At 27.3% G+C, this 17,849-nt stretch overlaps 2 protein-coding genes across 2 annotated transcripts; one reads left to right on the forward strand and one right to left on the reverse strand.

Moving 5' to 3' along the window:
• The first annotated feature begins 1,539 nt into the window (after positions 1-1,539).
• Positions 1,540-12,845, forward strand: LOC130976836 (alcohol dehydrogenase-like 4). Its single transcript, XM_057901774.1, has 10 exons — positions 1,540-1,757; positions 1,846-1,982; positions 2,131-2,180; positions 3,214-3,548; positions 7,091-7,173; positions 10,511-10,586; positions 11,211-11,272; positions 11,509-11,604; positions 11,984-12,145; positions 12,499-12,845. Exons 1-10 carry the CDS (start codon positions 1,670-1,672, stop codon positions 12,607-12,609), a joined length of 1,200 nt encoding a protein of 399 aa, XP_057757757.1. The 5' UTR covers positions 1,540-1,669; the 3' UTR covers positions 12,610-12,845.
• A 76-nt stretch (positions 12,846-12,921) lies between these two features.
• On the reverse strand, positions 12,922-16,986 carry LOC130976837 (probable envelope ADP,ATP carrier protein, chloroplastic). Its single transcript, XM_057901775.1, has 10 exons — positions 16,577-16,986; positions 16,314-16,370; positions 15,073-15,135; positions 14,898-14,954; positions 14,733-14,816; positions 14,492-14,560; positions 14,312-14,424; positions 14,057-14,226; positions 13,731-13,809; positions 12,922-13,576 (listed from the first exon to the last, which is right to left on the reverse strand). Exons 1-10 carry the CDS (start codon positions 16,910-16,912, stop codon positions 13,459-13,461), a joined length of 1,146 nt encoding a protein of 381 aa, XP_057757758.1. The 5' UTR covers positions 16,913-16,986; the 3' UTR covers positions 12,922-13,458.
• Between the last annotated feature and the right edge of the window lie 863 nt (positions 16,987-17,849).

Below are 17,849 nucleotides of genomic sequence, written 5' to 3' on the forward strand. Positions count from 1 at the left end.
TATTTTAAGTTTGATAAAGTCAAACTAACTTTAAAAAATTTTATTTTAAATATTTTTAATTTAAAAATTATAAATACAAATACATATTTTTTTATTTATCAAATATAAAATAATTTTCTTTTAAAAAAGCTTTACCAAAAACCAAACCTTAGTCCAATGTTACAATTACTCTGTGCTAAGCTTATCTAACACTTTTCTCATTAAAAATCTACGAGCCTATCTCAATGTTTTTTTTTTCCAAATTTATTTATTAAGTAAATAGTTAAATTAATTTTTAAAAAAATATTTATTTTTTAAATTGATCTCTAAAATTTTTTTTTTAAAATTTTAAATTAGTCATATTAGTCTTTTCTTTATTTTATTTGATAATACCATGATGGTATCAAAATTTACTAATATGATATATTAAATGATACTCCAACATATATTTAAAAAATTTAATTGACTATTAATATAATAAATTATGAATTAGATCGAATAAAAATCTAATTGTCAAAAGAATTTGAGGTATTGAAATTCTTTAATTTAAAATTAATTTTATCTAATTTTATAAACTAATCATAGTAATAGTCAATTAAAATTTTTAGATATATGTTGAAGTGTTATTTGATATATTATTAGTAAATTTTGACATCATCAACAAATAAAATAACAAAAAAACTAACATGATAAATTTAAAATTTTTAAAAGATAAATTTAATTAAAAAAATTTAAAATTAATTTAAAAAACGTGATTTTTCAATGACTAATTTCATCATTTACTCCCATATATCCCTACTATAATCCGTGTTACATCGTCATAAGATAAACAAAGGTCGGTATTTCAAAACAGCCGCCTCTATTGGCCATTTAATACTTGACGGATTCAATCAGCCACCTTTGCAAGAAATCAATCATTTTCCTATTATTATTCATTCACCGCACAAAAGTTCAAAATTAAAACCCCATCGTCATCCACTCATCCTACACCTGTATACCACCTGGAGGAAAATTTCTTACCATAACATCAGCGCAAATTAATTTTAATAGAAAGTTGTGATGGTGTAATACCTTAATATTATAATAGAATAGTATAATATATTGTTATGAGACTAGATTTTATGTCAATCAATAAATATTAATCATATTTGTTGAATTTGTTCTTATCTAAAAAAATCATTAATAATATTTCTGTGGTTTAGAAATGAAGAGAATTTTGTTAATTTTCGTTAATTTTTTGTCTTATATAAAATTATTATTTATGATTTTTATTTACACCAACAACCTTCTATATTCTATTACACAAAAACATGATAATATTAACATAAATCACAACTAATCTTCAAATATAAAAAAAAACAGCCTAACGTATCAGCAGGAAAAAAAAAACTAAATAAACAAAAATCTTGATAATGAAGTAAAAGTAAGCTACTTTAAACAAAAAAATAATGCATGAAAATTGTACCGTCTGCATTAATTCATTTGACTTTCTATACTTTATTACCATATATATAAGAAAGAAATTATAAAAAAAAAAAGAATCACTGTTTAGCTGTGAAAACTGTCCTTTATATATATGGGTCATGAAGTTGCTAATTGAATCAGTCCATCTGCTTCTACTTCCAAACTATAGAGTAATAAAGAAGGCCACTTGAAGAAAATCATCTCCTTTTAAGAAAGAAAAGTAAAAATGGTAGGTTCAGAGGTTGATGCAAATGGGAATGGCTCATTGAAGTTGAAGCCAAGTGAGAGCAGAGGAAAGAACATCCAATGCAGAGGTATTAAGAATGTGCCACTAATTTCCCTTAGCACATGATAATTTTATATATATCCTAAATTAAAATTGGTTGCATTAATTTGAAATAGCTGCGGTGGCTTATGGTCCTGGAGAACCCTTTGTGGTGGAACAAGTTATTGTTCATCCTCCTCAGAAAATGGAGGTTCGGATCAAGATCCTCTACACTTCAATATGTCATACCGATCTAGCATGTTGGAAAGCTGAGGTACATATAAATATATGTTATAATCTCTTATTATTAATTAATGAATTAATAAAAGTTATATTGTCTACATTTAATTTTCTCATGTTGGTTTTATTTCTGGTTTTATTTTCTATTTCTCCTTTCTTCTCTGTTCTGTACCAAATTAAAGAATGAAGCTCAGCGCGCTTTTCCTCGGATTTTTGGCCATGAAGCTTCCGGGTAAGAAGGGTTCTTAGCACTAATTACTTCATATATATATATATATATGGTTTTTGAACTTGAACTTGTGAAGGTTGATGAAGGAAAAGGAATAGAATAGTATCATGTTTTAGATGATCATAGCTAGAAGAAAAAGATGGGGGTTATGGAAAAGGATACTAAAAAATAGATATTAGTGTTTTTTTAAATAAAATAAAAATTATTGCACACTTTAATAGGAAATTTTATTTTCTTTGTAAATTATTTTGTCTTGATATAACCATATATATATATATATATATATATATATATATATATATATATGCATCCCCTGCTGTATTTTTGTGTTAAGATTATAACCAAACAAAATCATATATTTCATGTTTAGTTAGTAAATTAGTAAATATTGGGATAAATAGAAACAAGAGAAGGACGCATAAATAATATATGTTATCTAGCTCTCAACTATTCTCAATTTTTTTCCTTTTTGGAAAATTTTATTATAAATTAAATATTCATTTAAATAATTATTTATTCTTATAAAACATTTGTTTTTTTGTTTTAAATCTTTATAAAAATAATTTTTTTTTTGTTTTTATCCGATAAAATTTAAAAATGGTCAATTTTAATTATGTATGTTTATTTCGTTAAGTAATGATATAACATGTCAAATATTAACTTTAAAATATTGTCTGTTAATTTCTTTTTAGTCTTTACTAACATGATTCACACTATTAAATATTTTTTTCTTTATTTGTTCTGGCTATTATCATAATATAAAAATATTATTTATACATTAAAATAATATTAAAATTAGTTAACATGTATTTATATTATTATTATTTTTAATATATATTTATATTAATAATTAATTTTAGTAGTTAATTTGAGTGTATAGTTAAGATGGTGAATCATAATATCATATCAAATATCTTATTATTTCTGTGTTGGATCAATAATTATCAAACAGCAAAAAATAGCACGTGACAGTGACAAATTAAATAATGAAAACACGATTTGATCTTATTATGTTAATTAATTGATGAATTTGAAGGGTTGTGGAGAGTGTGGGAGAAGGAGTAACAGACATAAGAGAAGGGGACATAGTGGTGCCAATATTCAACGGAGAATGTGGAGAATGCTGTTACTGCAAGAGTTCCGTAACAAACATGTGTGAGAGGTTTGGCGTGAACCCAATGAAGAAGGTTATGGAAAGTGATGGAAAAAGCAGGTTCACAACGGTTCAAGGAAAACCGATTTACCATTTCTTGAACACATCAACTTTTGCTGAGTACACCGTCGTTGACTCTGCTTGTGTGGTCCACATCAACCCTCAACTCGCTCCAAGCCTCAAACAACTTACCCTCATCAGTTGCGGTGTCTCCACCGGTATGTCACTCCCTACTATTCTCAAAAACTATGTATCTCTTCCTTGTTGCCAAACTAATTTTACAAAAATTATTTAAATTAGTCTTTTTTTCATAACTTTATTTTTAGAATTTAATTTGATGTATAAAATACTGAGTATACATTTAAATAGGTTCCTAATGAATTTTGTGTCTTTTTCGTCTTCAAAAAAGTTTTCATTACTTGAGGTTTTTGAACTTTACAAAAATAAGACATAAATTGTTTTGTCACATTCTTAAAACTCTTTTTATCCAAATAAAAATAATGATTCAGGTTAGGATAAAAATTTATAACTTATTTTTATAAATTTTAAAAATCTCAATATATGTAATAAAATTTTAAATTCAAAAACGTCTCATATAAAAATTTTTAAAGACCAATTTACATATATATATTTTAAAATATTTTAAATATTTATTCAATTATATCTATTCTTTTAAATAATTATTTATATTATTAATATAAAAAATATTTATTTTTAATAATATGTTATTACGTAAGATATAAAACTATTTTATCATATCAGTCAATCAAAATTAAATTATTAGTTTGTATTAAGTTTTTACATAATACTTTACCTCACATGTCATTAGCATTAGCAGTTAAGAGTGATATGTTAATAAAAATTAACGAAAGAATAAATTAACTTGACTTAGGTTCATCTTTTTTAGAAAAACATTAAAATATTGAATTTTTACATGTGTACAAAATAAAATTTAACTGAACAATGATTTTATAGTTTGTATATAACTATATACATTGAACAGTTTTATTTAACGTTTTACCTTTAATAAAATGAGAAAATATGCCTAGTTAATTAATTTTTTATTTTTTTTCTATATGTTAATTGTATATTGACTATGAAACTATTGTTCACTTGTCATTTAGTTTCATTTGACTAGTATGAATCTATTGGATTAGGGTATTGTGTAGTTGACTAACATAACATACAGTAGGGACATAATAAAAAAAAAAAAGAAAAAGTAATATTTGGTTCTTAATATTTGTGTCAAATTTTATTTAGTTTCTAATATTTTAAATATTTTTTTCATACTCAAAATTTTAAATAAATTTTATATTATTCTATTGTTAAATTTAACTCGAATAATTAACCGAAAAACTTTTAAAATAGTAATCATGAATTATTTTAAGGAACATTGTTGCTATGTGGTTGCGTGTAGTTCTATGATTTATTTTCATAAATTTCAACCATTCTGTTTCCTGTCATGTGCTTCTCATGTGATTATAGGGACCATTATTAATATTATGATAACAAATAGGGATCATTATTAATTTTTCACTTTTTTTAATTTAATTAATATATGTCTTAAAAATATATGATAAAATTAATAATTAAACAAAATTTATAAAAAAATATAAAATTTAAAATTTTAATAGTCTTTGTCCAATTAAATGGAGTCTTCCACTTCAGACATTTCTTTTTTTAAGTACTGTACCGATTTTAACTCTCTAAGAATATAACGACAAAATTGAGAAGCGCAAATTGACCTAGGCATTAATTATGGATTTAATTGACTTGAAAATTCTGTTTCTAGACAAATATATTTAATTACTGATCATTCAAAATTGGCAAAATATCTATTACGTACTCCGAGTGTAGTTATTTAAGAGACGTAGAGTTATTTACGGACAAGTCACTTTCAGAAAGTTATCTGTATTTTTATATATATCATTCACATGCAATAACGTCATGTGATATTTTAACTGTTGAATTAAAAATAAATAAATAAATTTGTTACCAATATTTATTTTATTTTTGGTAAATTACTAACTTTAGGTTTTCAGTGAGTTTTGTTTGTTTCCGACTTTTTCTTATTTCTTTTTGGTATATTCCTAGGCAAGGGAAAAAGTAGTTTCAGGTAGCGTTTCAACTTTTAGTTAGACTTTCGTGATACACAGGGTCACAAAAAGGTACGCAAACCCCACGAGCCACGAGGCACACAAACACAAACAAAAGGGAAAAAACACAGAGAAAAAAAAATACTAATTCTATGGTATTTATCAATTGTTGTCTAACTTATTTGTTGTGGTAAGTTTTAAATTTTTAAAAATAATTTATTTTTATCTTTTTTAAATTAAATATTAATTTTAATTTATTTTAATAAATAAACACTACTTTTTAAATACCATAACATTCACAAAAAAAAAAGGAAAATTAAAGCGTGTGAAATAATAGAGGGAATTAATTAGTCACCAAAAAAATGGATTGTGGTCTCCAGTAGAAAAAAATTGAATAGTGTTCAGTGTGTGATTTCATCATTCATTATTTTCTCTTATTAATTTTTGGTTTTACTTATAGAATTAAAGGTAAAAAATCACATTTTATTCTTTCAGTAAAAAAAATAGAAAAAATCTATTTTCACGTTCTGACAAGTTAAAAAGTAAGTCAAATACTAATTCGTCACAAATTTAAATTTTATTTAAAAATTTATTATTAATTAAGATGTTATATGTATAAAATAAAATTTAAAATTTTAATATTTATTTAATCTGAGTAATGAATTAACTATTGAAATAATTCAACTTGGTTAAATTAATTCTTTGTTTGAATAAAACGATGTTAACCAGATATTTAATTAATTTTTGTTTTGGATCTTGACTTTTGGTTAAATCTTAATAAATATATCAGCTACTGGATACAATTAGTTCCTATAAAAAAATACGTAATATAGATTGTTTCTGACTTTAATTATAAAAATTGTGCCTATTGTTCCTATGAGGTGAGCATGCATAAACACGATAAATGAAAAAATAATTGCTAATTAATAATTAGGAAAAATGAACTGATGATCATGATAATTTTTTTCTAGCAAATTTATTCTTGCAAGGCCTATATATATATTTATGAATTTTGATGAATTTAATATAATAAATATTTAAATTAGTCTAAAAAATAGAAAATGATGAATTAATTTTTAATCTTTTAAAACATTATATATATTAATCATTAATAAAATAAAAAGACAAATAAATCTTTATTTTTAAATATTTAATAAAAATAAATAAAAAGTTTTAAAAGATAAAGAAATTTGATTTTTTTTTTAAATTTTATTGAGAACTAATTTTTTAATTATTTTATTAGACACTAATTTATTTGAAACAAAAATTTATAAGAACTATTTCGATTATTTATTCTGATTTCCAATATGATAAAGATAGATGAAACACAATTACTCATCTTCTATGAATATACAATAATTTTTCAAAGAGGTGGACAACATGATGAGAAGAAGGGAAAACTGTCAAACAATTATTTGAACATCAGCTTGGTTTGAATTCAGTTTTGAATATTGGTTAATTATCTTGTTAAGCACACTTGATTTTGTGTTGTGCGGACTTGAATTTATTATATATAAAAAAAAATCTAGTTGAATAGTTCTTTTTAGTGGGTTGAATTCAGTATTTCAGTTATTATGACATGTTGCATACATAGATTTGTTGTGATGGTGATTTTGCTGAAATCAAAACAAATATTTAAATTAATTTAAATTAAATTAATGAAGGAGTTGGAGCTGCTTGGAACAGTGCAAATGTGCATGCTGACTCCACTGTTGCAGTTTTTGGCTTAGGTGCTGTGGGGCTTGCTGTAAGTTAATAATTTTCTTGCGCCATTATTATTGTTTTGGTCAATTTTATGGTGTTTAATTTATTTTTTATAATAAATTTTAAATTTATTAAGTTTTATATGTTTAAATAAAATATTACTTATTTATTTTTTTTAACACTTAAATAATAAACTTTTAAGTACTATAGTAAATATTTATTTTTTTTGTCCCTACACCGGTGATTTTTTTTTTAAGTAAAAAATTATTGGTTTTGATTTTTTTTTTTTTTAGTTATTTGTTTAATAAAGTTTGGCACGTATTTATAAATTAACAATATGTATTTAATTCATGTAAGTATATATTAAAAAAAATAGTTTATCTTATAAATTCATTATTATCTTTTTATGTCTTTATAATATCACAATTCATATTATATTTAATTTGTAGCTAGGGGCTAAAAATAAAGAACTAAAGTTAAAACGAGAATTTTAAAGAGACAAATATTTAAAATATCAATATTTTGATTGACTGAAAACATGTATAAGAATGTTTCCCCTCCCACCAAAACCTCTTCATGACAAGGACGGAGTCATGTTCAAGGAAGCGGGGGCAAGTGCCCAGTGAAGTTTAAAATTTTTTTAATTAATATATAATAATAAAATTTATTTGTTCAAACTATATAATTAAATTTGACTTTATTATAATTGAATTTCATTCATCAATTTTAATTATGTAAAAACAAATGATAATTTAAGATTCAAATAAATTTGTTACAATAACTTTAAAAAAAAGTAAAATAATTATAAATTTATTATTTTATAATTACAACTAATAAAAAAATTTAAAATTTAAAAAACTTTGTTTATATACTTAATGAATATTATTATTGTGCCGTGTATATATATATATATATATATATATATATATATATATAAAAGATTCAGGCATAAACAAAATAATTGTTGAATAATTTAAAAATTAGGATAAAAAATAACTAATAAATATTATATTTAATAGAAGTGACAAAAAAAATTCGTATTTAACAACTGACATATTCATTTAATTTAATTTTTGTTTCAACATTTGAATAAATATTTAGAAGATGTCAATAAAAATATTTAGAACAAAATTTGATTTCTAGATTTTTTTTTTATTTTTCAAAAAAATTTAGTCATTCACAATTAAAAATTTTTAAAACAATTTTGTTGACATAAAATTATAAATTTTTGAGAATAAAAATATCTTATTTTTTAATATTATTTGTAAAAAATTACATCAAAATATGACATTTAAAGTCTTTTTTTAAAATATATATTTAATATTTAATATATATCTAATTTTTCGGGACTTATTTGTTGTTAACACTTTTTAGAGTTATTATTTATTAGCGATGTAAATTTTTCGATACTATTTTAATTGTTTACTCGTTTAAAATAATATATTTCAAACATTATTCTCTCTTCTATAAATTACCGCTAGCTAGGTTAGTATCTTAATTTTAAGATAATAAAAATATTTGATAGTCAATAGAATTCAACCCAATATTTTATTAGATTTGATTATAAATATATAAAATTATTCTGTTAATTAATTTTAAATTAAATATATTATCTTATTAAACTAATTTTAATATTAAATTAAAAATGACTAATAAAAGGGTAAAGTATATTTTTTATTCTTAAAGTATGATAAAAGTTTCAAAAATTCTCCTAAGTTTTATTTTGTTTCAATTTTGTCCCATAAATTTTCGATTTGCATCAAATATACCCTTGATGGTTAATTTTTCAAAAAATTTAAGATCAATTCAACAACAATTTCATAAGAATAACTCCTCAACACAAGCAAATCAAACATATTTTTCATGCATTATTGTTATATTGGTCTTAAATTTTAAAAAAATTTAGTCTCTCAGGATATATTTGATGCAAATCGAAAACTTTTGGAACAAAATTGAAACAAAATAAAATTTAGGAGTATTTTTAAAACTTTTGCCAAACTTCGGGGACAAAAAATATACTTTACCCCTAATAAAAATATTAATCTTATATTGAATATTAAATAAAAAATGGTTAAATAAATAATAATAATAAATAAGAAATCAAAATAATACTGTTTATTTATTGGTAGTTTTTTTTTAAGTTAACTTTAGTTTTTTCTAGGACAACATCAGTTAAAAAAAATTTTTTAAATAGAAATATTATAAAGAATCAATTTTTTAATTGTATGACAGATGAATTTTTAAATGATTATTTAACGACATATATAAAAAGAGGGGCATTTGATTGTATTGACAATAAAAAAATTATTTAATCTTTTTAAAATATAAAAGCTAAAAAATGAAATTTTAATTTATATATTATTATTTTAGTATTTTAATTTGTTAGTTAAATAATTTAAAAATAAATTATATTTTATAATAACAAAGTATAATTATAAAAATTATTATCATATTATGTATATTTTATCCCACTCACAATATTTTCTGGAACCGTCACTGTTTCCATGTGTTAATTTTCTTTTACTTTCTTTGATTTTATCATTTTATGGACACAGTCTTCAGATTTCAATCATACTTGTAATGGTGGATATTTATTGGCACAAAAGATTAGAAAAGTAGTAAAGTTCTAACTTATGTCTCAACGACAAATTTTAAGAACACCAAAAAAAAAAATTGACTAGAAGTTAAAAATGTAATTTTTTTTTTTTACTTTTTTAATACTTAAAATTTTAAATTTTATTATTATTATATTCTTAACATGCACATTTAAAATATAAATTAGCTAAATCTGAGTACTAAATTGAAAAAGTAACAACGGTCATAAATAGTAGGTGTCATCTTCATTTTCTTAGTTAGTCCTCGTTTACTTTTTTTGTGGCATGACCAAATACAAAAGTAAATTAAGTAATTGGGATAATAATGAGTTAATTATCACTCTGATACATGAATCAACATAAAAAGAAAATGTTAAGAGACTAATAATTTAAATAGAAAAATAAAAAATTAATAATATTAATTTAAATATATGATAAATACAAAAAATGTAATTTTAATTGTTATGTGGCAGCAATGTTGTACAATGTGTATGTCTTTCACTTTGTTTATCATGTTTACCAACGGAATCAAGGTTGTGGCATGTGTGAATTAATTTTATTATTTTTGTTATCATATGTATTTTTACGTAAAACCTATTAACCTAATATATATCAAACACCTCCTCACAGAATTGGAAAAGTCTATTTTTACATCCACCTAAGAAACTATATTTAACACTTCCTTTATATTTCCTTTTTTTTGTTTTCTTTCTTTTATTTTTAATTTAAAATTAGGATTTTTAATTAAAAGCACAAAAAATTAAAAAACTACTTGGGCTGGTGTAGGTTGCAGAAGGGGCACGAGCTAGGGGTGCATCAAAAATAATAGGTGTGGACATTAATCCAGACAAATTCATCAAAGGTACTTTCCCTAATTTAATTTTCATTATTTTAAGTGTTGAAATGTATGTACAGTTCAAATCACGGAAAGATTTTAAGCCAATAGACTTAATAAAAAATCATATCCTAATTAATTCTTAATTTATACTATTTTTTGGCATATATAATAGTGAATTTTTAAGTTATCTTTATGATATACACCTACTTAATTAATTATTGATCAATGTAAAATTTTTTTTTTTTACCACCTATACTTGAAATCCTAACAAGAAGCTTTTAAATTTTAGTCACTTTTGAAGGTAGGATTTGATGCAAGAAAAATGGAGAAACACTTCCAAATGTTATTAATTAACTTACTTTATAATTAAACCAATTGGTTTAATAGTTAGACCACTAGTCCACTTAAACAAGTGTTGGAAATTAGAATTTTGTCTTGTTCATACAGCAACAGTAACCTATTAGTCGGCGACAAACTTTTAATGGAACTCATATCCGCGATAGATTAGTCTTTAATCTATTGGGCTGGAAAATCCAGTGAAAACCCCAAAAAAACAAACTTTATAATACTTTATACATTTTCCACTATAATTTGTAATCTGTTATACAAGTAAGTATATTAATATATACATTTTCTATGTGGTTAAAGCCCAAGCGATGGGAGTCACAGATTTCATAAATCCAAGAGATGAAGAGAAACCAGTGAATGAGGTTGGTACTTCCTTGCTCAGTCTTCTATACTTCTATTTAATCATTTCACAAAAGAAAAATTATAACATACACCTGTATTATTATTATTATTATCGTTATCATTATTATTATTGTTATCATTATTATTATTATTAACGTGTTGTCCTCGTCAAGTTGTATTTTTATTGGTTTAAATGTTTTGATTTTCACATTCTATAACTTAAAAATTTGCCATTGCCTAATGAATTCATTTGCAGAGAATCAAGGAAATGACCGGAGGAGGTGTAGATTACAGTTTTGAATGTGCTGGCAACTTGGACGTTCTAAGGGAAGCCTTCTTGTCTGCTCATGAGGTTATATTATTTAATTTCTGCTTTTTTTTTCATAGTAGCTACTTGTTTTATCCTTAATTATTATAGTTCCATAACATAATTAAAATTATAACCAAGTTGGATTAGTTGAGTTATTAGCTCAATTAACCGCTTAAAAAACTTTTTGGGATTCGAATCCTCCCTTGTGAATTAAGCAATTAAGAAATCTATTAGACAGCAACAATTCTCTAAATGGAGCTCAGGTCTGCAGAAAATTAGTCTTTCGTCTATTAGGATGTGAGATATTATGAGAAATAAAAAAAAACATAATTTAAATGATGACCAATTACTTATCTCTTTGAGATTGCTGAAGTATCATACACCACCTCTCCAAATTTCACGTGAAGTTTTTGTGATGCAGGGTTGGGGATTGACTGTAGTACTAGGAATTCACTCAAAACCAGAATTGCTTCCAATTCACCCAATGGAGCTGTTCAATGGTCGCAGAATGATAGGATCAGTTTTTGGAGGTTTCAAAGGGAAAACCCAGTTGCCTCATTTTGCCAATGAATGCATGCATGGAGTAATGATCTTCATCCCTCCTTGCAATTTCTTTTTCAAAAATTTAAAGAATGACTTATGATCTATGCTTTATTTACAAATACTATTATTTTATTTTAATCTTTCCATTTTAGTAGAGTTATCAAGGTTTACAATAAGTTGAAATTTCTGGAATAACTACCCATTTATATTATTATTATTATTAAAATGATACCATTACTTTAACTTGTCTAAGGATATTTATGTCAATTTATGCAATTTAATACATTCAAAATTAATTTATTACTATTTTTTAGAGTTATTTCAAAATGAAAAGAGTATTGTTAATATTAGTAAAACACATGCATGGTCTAATACTTACTTATAACTTTTTAGGTGGTAAATCTAGACAAGTTCATCACACACGAGCTTCCATTTGATGAGATTAACAAAGCCTTTGATCTTCTGATTGCTGGAAAATCACTGAGATGTATCCTACACCTCTAAAAGAGGTTCCCCTTTTGAATGATTTTGATAATTAAGATGAATCACTGTCCCAGTAGTGTCCCTCATGCTTATTATGAGTACAGTATATCTTACCATTCAAAGAGTCTGTAACACCTATAGATAAAATATGAATATGTGAAGAGAGTTGTGCTTCTGAATTTTAAACTGCATTATCTCACTGTATGGATGAAGTGTGCTGCAATCAAGAAAGAAACATGTTTTGTGTGCCAGAATTATTTTTACCTTCCAAGATTTGTCAAGGCTGCGTACATATGTAGTCGGTAGAAAATTTGTTAACAATTAGAAAAAAAATAAAACGACACAAATATCATTTAAAATGAATAAAATATGTACAGAAGATGAATTTGTAAGTAGCAACCAGTTTTTTCTTTTCTTTCATATTCCACCAGTCAGTTAAGTAGCTATAGCAATTAACATCCCCAAAAAATCATAGCTAATAATTAATTCATCAAAAGAATATTGCATTTACAGCGCACCTAGAGAAACTTATATATTCTACAAAATTCTCGGCCAACATATACAGAAACATTGGCTGGTGTATGATTGTCAATACTGGTGGAAGTTAGGCCAAAGCAAGTCTCAGAAATGTTTTCAGGTAGCAAAAGAAGAATTTAATTTTGATGCACTGTCAATGTAAAACAGTTTTACATGTGCATCCAATTACGTAATGTCACATCAGTAAAAATAACTACCTTTCACATTGACCGCGTGAATGATCATCCAAAAGAACGGATGTGATCGCACGACTGTGTAAAATGTTTTACACTGCTAGTGCATCAAACTTAAACTCAGCAAAAGAATGGCTGAAAACACTGAAAAATAGTTTCATTATGCTTGACTGTTGATGTTCTGTTGTTTGTTGCGGTTTTCCTCTGTAATTGTTTGAAACTCTTTCTCACTAGCAGCAATTAGGCGCTTAACAAGGTCATATGTGGTAAGCTTGATGCTGCAGATTGAAGCAGGCGAGAAATCAAAACAACTAGACGTTAGGAAGGAAAGTTTGGATGAAGATAAATAATCTATGCATTGCTTAATGGCAACATAGTCAATATGTGGAATGCTAGTAATCTTATTTATGTAGGCAATGCAATATTGGGAACCTGCTGTTTGGTAGGGTTTTTAGAGCATTAGGCAGAAATCCCCGATATAAGCCGACAACTCCATCTCGTGCCACAATACCTGCACCAATGCATCCGAAGGTTCCAGTGACTAGTAGATGAATTCAGAACAAACTTGGAACAAGTTTTTTATATCTTTCTTGTTTCTTTCTTTCTTTATCATTTTCCTTTACTCCCCCCCCCCCCCCCCCCCCCCCACAAAAAAAAAAGATGTTTCCAAAGAAATGTAAAATCTTATAATTAGTGTATGTTTGACTATACATTGTTTATACTTATATGCTGAAAGATAGAACAGAAGTAATTGTCACCTGAAAGGGCCTCTAATACCGTTGTATAAGGCGTACCCTTCAATTGCATTTGTCTTCGCACAGTGTCCAAAGGATAGCATGTAAGTGTGGCAAGCGAGGCCGAAAGCAAGGCAGTGAGTATTGATGTTTCGGTTCTCTTTTGATATTTCTCGGGCAATGACTTCTTCAATCTATAATCCAAATAAGATCAGGATCTATCATTTCAATCCAAGTTCTTTCTCCCTGAATTTTGAGACAGATTATAAATGAACTTACAGGTCAAAAACACAAAAGTTTGCTGCAATATACGGAGCTATTGCAATAAGCGAAGGCCCAAGGCCCCTGTAGAAAGATGCAATTCCTTCCTCCCTTATCATGCTCAGGGCAACCTGCAAAAGCCACAACATGGTTCACCTTCACCTTGCTTAAATATCACAGCAGTTCAGCCAATCATACCTGTGACATAGTTCGATAACCAGGTTCAACAGCTAATCGCAATCTCAGGACATCTAATGGATAAGTTATCTACAAAAAAGGCATCATCATACATAAATGAACAAGATATAGGGATATTAAAAGATTGGTTTACATAAAATAAAATTGTTGGCATCAAGCTTTTGTTATGAAGTCTGATGTCTACAACAAAATCAGTTAACCTATCAAAGCTAGGGCCCTAGCCCTCTGCTTAATTACTTACAAAAGTGGATGTCATGCCAGCAAAAGCACCTGCTGTAAGTCTTGCCACAACAGAGAGCTCACCATTCTGTCCCCTGAATATTTTCTGTAGATCCAAAAAGCAGAACATTATGCATGGACAGGTGATACTTGATCTTAGAACTTCAAAAATATAATTAAGGACAACCTTGTAAATTTCATATGCAAAAAGCTGGACAGCACTATAAGGAACAACCCGAATCACCTGGAACATTAAAGAAGAAACACTAAAAAAGTGAACATTGTAGTTCACTGAAAGGATAAAGGAGACATAAATATGAAAATTCCAAATACTTTCATTCCTAGTTATACTAAAGACTGACCTGGGGGAGGTTTCCCTTCCAGTAACCTTTAATGCCTTCTTCCTTTGCTATAACTGTTATAGCCTGTAATTTGTGATCACGTGAGATCTAGTATAACAATTTATAATACTCTGATCTATTGCATCTAAATGGAGAAAACAGAAGATTATCAAACAAAGGAATTGAAAGATCAATAAATTCTGCTTAATAAAAGCAAGATGTGAAAAAACAAACCATTATTAACAGAAGTGTAAAAGTAACCTTCTATTAGTGAGCAGAAAATATTTACAGAAAGAATATTCCAATTTGCTTTCTAAAAGTTGGATACAACTAGCTTCCAGCACCATTAATCGCAAAGGGACAAAATTGGAAACCAACTTTTTTCAGCCAATAATTAGCCAACATTTTTCTTTCCCTTACCCTCTCCTAATGTCTGCTCGTCCACCACTTTGTTGGCTAAAGAAAAGTTGATTCTATAGAAAAACCGAATAGCAAAAAGCCTGGCCAACTCCATTAGCTATAAATTACTAACCAGCACCATGCAGACAAATGTTTTAACCATGTACAAACAGAAATTTCATGTCTTATTATTTGACACTAATGAAATTTTCACAAATAAGTGGTACATAAAGTACCCAACCATTTCAAAGCAATGAACTCTAGCAAGGACGTCTGGAACTTCCAGATGCACCTCCTAAAATTCCATCTTTTAGTACTCTCTTTTTAGTCTCATAATCATTTCAAGTAAGAAATTGATCACTCATAATTCCTAGCAGCAATAGTCCAATTATACAACAATACTTATGGGTGCAATTGGAAACAATTTTAAAATTAGTACTTCTTAAGACTGGATATCAAAATTCAAAGAGTACTTTTATCATAAAACTCATGAATAAACTTTCTAACTGAACAAATAAACTGTTAGACTACTATATTAGGAAGATGATTCAACATGTTTGACTAAACTACTTAACATAATACTAGTCAATATCTTAGCTATCATCCTCATATCATATCTTCACGTGAGTAGCCACCTATTAGTCTATTACGAATTACTCATTGTATAGCAACGGCAGCATGTGTTAACCCCGGATGTTTGTGTACCGGCCTGCCCCTTTTATAGCAATGGCAACATGCATTAGCTTTGTCAACAAGTAGAAATCATTCATTAATCACTATTGAATCTCCAGAGAGATAAATGCAGAAACAAAACCATTCCGCACCAAAAACCTTAGGATTCATGAAATATACATAGAAATTACCTCAATGAAACTCATTGCCTTCTTAGCACTCTCTTGCCCGACCCGTACACCATGAGTCTGCAAAGCACGCATTTTTTACTAACTAAATACACTAAAAATCTCACTCGCAACACTGTAAATTAATACATTTTGTTTAGCATATTTTCTGAACGCAAAATTGAAGCTCATCCAAACACGCCGTTAACGAAAGTTCAGCATAACAGGCAATTCAAACTCTATAATCAGAAAAATAAAATAAAAGAACTATTTTTCCTTTCTCGCACCTGCATGAGAAGTTTGATGCGGTCGAGGGGAGCTGTGACGGTCTTAGCGGCGGCGCCGGCAATGGCTCCGGCGGAGAAGAGGGAGACATCTCGGGGAAGAAAGGCAATGACGGCGAGCGGGTGCTTAAGGAGCTGAGTTGCCGTGGGAGCGAAATCGTGGTGGAGTTTGGTTTCAGCAACCGAAACGGAGGCGAATTTGCAGCGGGTGGCATCAGCGGTGGCGGAGGAGAAGGTGAGGGTGGAAGAATTATGGAAGGGTTTGGTGGAAACGGCGTCGCATTTGAGGTGTGGGATTTTGCGCCAGTAGACGACGGCTTTCTCCTCTGTGTTGTGCATTTTCAAACGCCGGAGAAGGAGATAAGGCGCTTGGGGAAAAGCTAAACGCTGCCTCTTAGGCTCTTTAGCGAAAGTAAAACTCGCGCTAAATAAATAAAGAAAAAGTACACCTAACCAATGCAAATTAGTTGGAAAACAGGTTCATTGATGAAAAAATATTAAAATAAACACCAATACGAGTAAAAAAAACAACAAAAAGACATTCTAAGAGTCAACCTAATTTCATATCGAGTAAAAAAGAAAACCCAAAACTACCTTAGAGGAACATCCAACGCAGTTAACTCATTCTAACAAAATCAGTCTATAATTTTTTTTGTTGCCTTTCTTCTCTTGCACCCTTTCTCCCTAGCAAAATGTTCTGCTTGCTGAATCATAGTTTTTGACTTTTTGTACTTGGAGTAGTGAACAGTGTAGGAGTGTCAAAAATCCCCTTTTCCGTGAGGATGGGGATGGGGATGGGGAGCAAAATTCTCTAGAGACAGGTGCGGGGATCCGAACCCGCCCCGTTCTCGATAATTTTTCGAATATTTGAAATTTCTTAAATAATCTTACTTTATTTCTAACCCTATTATTCAGTCTTCTCTACTCACTGTGTTGTTTGTTGCGCCATCTAATCTCTATTTTCAGTCGCAACTCTCTTCCATCTCCACTTTGTTCAAACTCCAAAACTCCCACAGCACCATACGTTGTTCTCTCCCATAGTCCCAACTCTCTCCGGTTTCCACTTGATGTTAAAGACTATATCTTATTGTTTTTTTTAGAATGAAAATTGTATTTTAAAATTTTATTTTATGGACTATAATTTACTATGTTGTATTTGTAGACTTATAATCTTTGATAAGATATGTTTGTGTGTTTGTAATAGTATTTTCTAGTTTGTTTTTTATTTTTTTGATATTTTTTACTATAATTTTCATATAAATGTTAAACATAAGGG

The sequence above is a fragment of the Arachis stenosperma genome, chromosome 4 (assembly GCF_014773155.1).
Source record: "Arachis stenosperma cultivar V10309 chromosome 4, arast.V10309.gnm1.PFL2, whole genome shotgun sequence".
Taxonomy (NCBI): domain Eukaryota; kingdom Viridiplantae; phylum Streptophyta; class Magnoliopsida; order Fabales; family Fabaceae; genus Arachis; species Arachis stenosperma.